The sequence below is a fragment of the Chanos chanos genome, chromosome 1 (assembly GCF_902362185.1).
Source record: "Chanos chanos chromosome 1, fChaCha1.1, whole genome shotgun sequence".
NCBI classification, from domain to species: Eukaryota; Metazoa; Chordata; class Actinopteri; order Gonorynchiformes; family Chanidae; genus Chanos; species Chanos chanos.
In genome coordinates, this window is record NC_044495.1 from 55,431,496 (window position 1) to 55,436,449 (window position 4,954).

The following is a 4,954-nucleotide window of genomic DNA, read 5'->3' on the forward strand; positions in this document are numbered from 1 at the left end:
AATGTACTTCTTCTACCGTGGACATCACTTAATTTGGGCTAAATTTTAGTCGATATCATCTTTAGTTTAGAGTTGTTTTCTGCATTTTAGTAGTGAGAATGCCAGGCCCAACCGCCATTTCAACGTTTATGCAAGGTTGAGTCAACGTCATGGTACAAGGTTGAATCACTGCTGAATTTTGTTTCGATTTTGAAAATCGAATCAACGTTGATATGGCCAAGTTGTTTCAACATCTCACTTATCAACATGGATGAAGGTGTTGCGTCAACACTAAATTCAATTTTGATATTAAAAAATAAAATCACCATCGACATCGCAACATTTATCCAACGCCTTTCCATAATCCATTAATTATACTACAAATTGAAATTCGTATTTATTTTTAATTAAACTTACTTCTGTAAACTTACACTGTAGTGCCATGAAAATCACATACGCAGAGAAACAAAAGATAACTATATAGAATACAAGTCATAGAATTTTCTATTACGATTAAATGTATCATTTAAGAATAGGACAACCAGCCTGATACCTCTGGCTACACTTCAAGTGGTGACGTCCCAAATTACTATCTGTAACATGAAAACTTAAAACATAGAGACAGATATCCCAAAAACACCAGTAAACATCCCCCAACACACATCTACTTCAAACACGATGTCGAACAACAAACAGTGAAACTTGCACAATAGAGCAAAAGGGGCGAGGCCAACGACCACTCTCCGACGATACAATATTGTAACCTAGTGTGCAGTTGCATCAACATGACAATACTGTTTGAATCAGGGATTTACTGTACATGTTATATGTTTTCAATGCAATCGTTATATTTAATGCAACTTGCTGTGCATAACTTGCAATACTACTATCCCTATAATATAAACACAAAAATAAACAAATCTAAATGAGTCAATACTTAAGCTTGAATGTGATCAAATGAGACTCCCTAGAAAAAGATATTATGGCACTTTCCTGAATAAATATGAGGGAAAGCAGCTGTTACAATTTTCTTTTGCTTGTTGTTGAAGAGATTATGTCGATTCAACATATAGATTTTTCAGCGTCGGAATTTCGACGTTGACTTGTATTGTGTTAACATTTTTACAACCATTAGCATTAAACGTTGTTTCACCGTGGAAACAACAACTGACATTATTGCAACCACATTTCAACGTTGAAGGTCGGTCACGTGCCAGCTGGGAATCTTCTGCAACAAATAAACTCAAAATCACAAGTTTTGAAGGAAGTTCTTTATTTGCTTCTCTCTGTCCCCTGGTTGGTCAACAAAACACGAAAGTTGAAAAACTCCCTGGCAACATCTTACTACAGTTTGACGTCAAGTTAATGACGTTCCACTGCCGCACATGGTTGAACCAGGAAGCTGAGCTGTATTTTTTTTTACCAGGGGAATAAACACTGTGTATCTCTATCTTAACCTTTAACATTTGTAGTTTAGATAGAATGTGGAGATTGCAAACACTCGTAAGTTTCCTGTGTATTTCATCGAACGTTAATGCAGGTAAAGAATTTAATTTTTTCAATGCCAGCCCCTAGAAATGCAGTATGCTGCGGTACTTTCGATGAGATTGTTTTAGAAGAGATGAGCTGACCTTACTGAAAAACAGGTTTCTAGTTAGATGACTTCTGATAATCAGATCTACATATACTGACAAACCTTTCGTAAAATGGCTAAGCTTTATTGGACACTGAAGCAATAGTGAATGAGAAATTTATTATCGTGGCATGCAACTACTGCAACTACTCTTCGGTATCTGTGGCAAGTCTGCCGGACTGTTGCAGGTTGGGTGGCAGCTCATGGCAGTGCTGACACAGGTGTCACACCAGTGGGAGTGCTTCACAGAGAATATTCAACCGAACGCCAACTCACCTATTGGCCACTATAGCCTACAAATCGAAACCGCGGATTTCTCGTTCATGTTTTCGGTGAACAGTACACGTTTTAAACTATTGATCACATTCATAATCTATGTGAATATGTATTTACAGTAAAGTAGAGCGACTTGCACCATAAATGTCCTGACTAAAACGTAACATTTATTTGAAGACTGACACCCTCCCAGCAGGATTCACAAATACACGCACAGACAGAATAATAATAAAAAAAAACACTCGTACATTTATTCAGCGCGTTACGTGTTGAGGAAGCAGTCGCTGATGTGAATTTAGATTTTCATTATCTTCTTGTTCCCACAGGCTCTCATTCTTTATATGCATTTGCAACCTTCATAATAGGAGAGACACAATTCCCTCAATTCAGCGTTGTGTTACTGTTGGATGATGTTCAGGTGGCATACTACGATTCAACTGAGAGAAAAGTTATCCATCGTAGACACAATAATACTGAAGACTACGATGCAGAGCAACGTTATCTTGGCCTAATATTCGAAGATATATATGATGGAATGAAACATCGTGCATTATATATGAAGCATCAGTACAATGCAACACATGGTGAGACTTATATAAATAAACTGTTCGACAAAATTAAGACCACTTTTATTATTTTGCTTGTATTACACTGAGACACTGAATCATTTTATTTAATTTATTTCTCTGTTCTGACCTGAACTGAAGCACCGCATTCCAATGTTTAGCAACAACATATTTCTTGTACACATAAAGCTGTAAGTAATCAATGAATCCGCAATAAATATTTTTTAATGTGTCCAAGTTTCTGATTTAACATCACAATAAGTAGATTAATACTTGCTGTGCTGAGGAATTATAATGCTCTCTCTCTTTCTCTCTCTCTCTCTCACCCCTTCCCATCTCTCTTTCTCTTTCTCTCTTTTTTATTTCTTTTTTCTCAGGGGTTCATGCTCAGCAGAGACTCGCAGGATGCGATTTTTATGAGAGCGACAATTCAGGAAAAATGATGCTGTGGGATACATTTAACGGCATAAAAATAGATGAATTACACTTCAACACCCAACAGTTCAGTTATGAGGTTAATAGCAAGTGGTCAGATATCTTCAGTATAAACAAGGTCCAGTTTCAACAGCTGTTCTCAAATATTTATTATCCTATCTGCATCAGAACACTAAGGAAATACCTTCTCATGGAAAAAAACAGTGTAAGGAGGAAAGGTAAGGACAAGTGCATATCCCTTTGAAACAGCCTTACACTACTACTTGTGTCCAACAGCTTCTTTGGCTCTCTTTTTGATATAGCACAGTTGATTTTTTTAGTTGAATCAAGTGCTGTTGTGCATGGCAGGTGATGTTGTGTTTTAATATTGTATATTTAAACATGATCAACAGCCATTTCAGGCTAGATGCAGTTTAGATGACAATGAATTCACATTTAACACTTCATTAAGGCAATTATTGTGAAGGAGTGAGGATGAATGAGGTTGCTTCCCTTTTTGGGATTTGTGTGTTCATTTCTACAGTGAAGCCCAGAGTAAGAATCCTCAAGAAGACACTCACAGACTCTGGAATGGTTCAGGTGAGCTGTCTGGCCACTGGTTTTTACCCTCGTCACATCAACCTGACCATTCTCAGAGATGGTCAGCCTGTGTTTGAAGACCAGATCACTGGAGGAATTCTGCTACCTAACACTGATGGAACTTATCAGATGAGGAAGAGTCTGGAGATCAGTGAAGAGGAACTAAGAGAGAAACACAAATACACCTGCACTGCCACTCACCTCAGCCTGGACAACAAGCTGGACATACATACTGGTAATGTGTATGACTTTGCTTTATAATACATGGTAAATGTACTTGAGCAAAGACCTTGTCACTTGCTTCTCAGAATCTCAGTTCTTCCTCAGATTCTCAGCTTTGTAAATACTTAGCCATGATTGAATGAAAATAATTCTCTCCAGGACTTTCCAGGAAAGCATTTTGTTGCCCTTTCTTTAAACTTACATATTTATCTGTCATTTAAACAGATTTCACATTACAAACTCTCTGTTTAATTGCTTCAACAGATAATAGTCCAGACCCACTTATTCTACCCCTAATGATCTCTATACTGGTGGTCTTGTTTGTGTTGGTGATGGCACCTATCACTGGCTGTATCATATGGAAGAGATGTACAGGTACAATAACAACAGTCAGAGAGAGATTGGCCAAGTTAATTATCACTGCTAGACAGATCATTTCTTAATATAATACTTATATGCCAGATAAAATGTACCCTGTCAAATACTGTTAAAATTTTACAGAGTAGTGTGTTCATTTATTTGAACCATTATGTTCCAGGGCGCAAACAACTGACTCAGGGAGGATATGCTGCTACTGCAAGTGAGTAACATTTTACTGGAATTAAATGTTTTGAAAAATAGTTTGTATTGTGTTTAAATTGTATGTTATGCCCCTGTCTTTACACATCTTTGTGTTAATAATCTCTGTGCTACATGCCTATTAGTTTTCTTTTAAAAGCACAGTTGCAGTGACTCACATGCACAGCACACCACAACCATATTCAGTCTCCTATCTTTTTATTTTAGATGCAGAAGAAAATGGGCCCTCTGCAGACTTCAAATGAAGATTATAAATCTTTTCCTGAGCAATGACCTCAGAATGCTTTAACAGAACAAAGCTAGTAATGTTGAATTATGACATGAATCATAATTGATTCTGACCTTAACACTTTCAGCGTGACAAATTTTACTCTGTATGATTTTTTCAGCTGTGCCATAGGCCTACTGTTTGTTGTCATTATAATGTAATAAATACTTTATTTCAATTCAGTGAGTTTTACTTCTCAGTCTTATATACTCAAGCAATATCAGGTTTCACGGCCACACCCTTTAACCAGACTTCAAGCTGCAGAGTGACCAAGCACTTTCTCCTATCACTACTAACTGCCAGTGTAAATATCACACATCAAATAGTTGCATGTCCCTGAAGAAAGGTCATAGTTGTCTTAACAGACTAATGCTGCCTTTTGCATCTTAAGCTCTTGCTGCTTGCCCAAATGTGTAA

General features: G+C 37.1%; 1 protein-coding gene across 1 annotated transcript; it reads left to right on the forward strand.

Annotated features, from left to right (window-relative positions):
- The first annotated feature begins 1,461 nt into the window (after positions 1 to 1,461).
- LOC115805275 (class I histocompatibility antigen, F10 alpha chain-like) lies at positions 1,462 to 4,629 on the forward strand. Its single transcript, XM_030765817.1, has 7 exons — positions 1,462 to 1,519; positions 2,215 to 2,472; positions 2,832 to 3,107; positions 3,413 to 3,703; positions 3,955 to 4,065; positions 4,229 to 4,270; positions 4,477 to 4,629. The coding sequence occupies exons 1-7, from the start codon at positions 1,462 to 1,464 to the stop codon at positions 4,512 to 4,514; spliced, it is 1,074 nt and encodes a 357-aa protein (XP_030621677.1). The 3' UTR covers positions 4,515 to 4,629.
- The last annotated feature ends 325 nt before the right edge of the window (positions 4,630 to 4,954 follow it).

Coding starts and splice junctions, on each gene's coding strand:
- LOC115805275 (XM_030765817.1), top strand. CDS start 1,462: ATGTGGAGATTGCAAACACTCGTAAGTTTCCTGTGTATTTCATCGAAC. Junction 2,473..2,831: donor TCAGTACAATGCAACACATG/GTGAGACTTATA, acceptor CTTTTTTCTCAG/GGGTTCATGCTCAGCAGAGA. Junction 3,108..3,412: donor AAACAGTGTAAGGAGGAAAG/GTAAGGACAAGT, acceptor TCATTTCTACAG/TGAAGCCCAGAGTAAGAATC.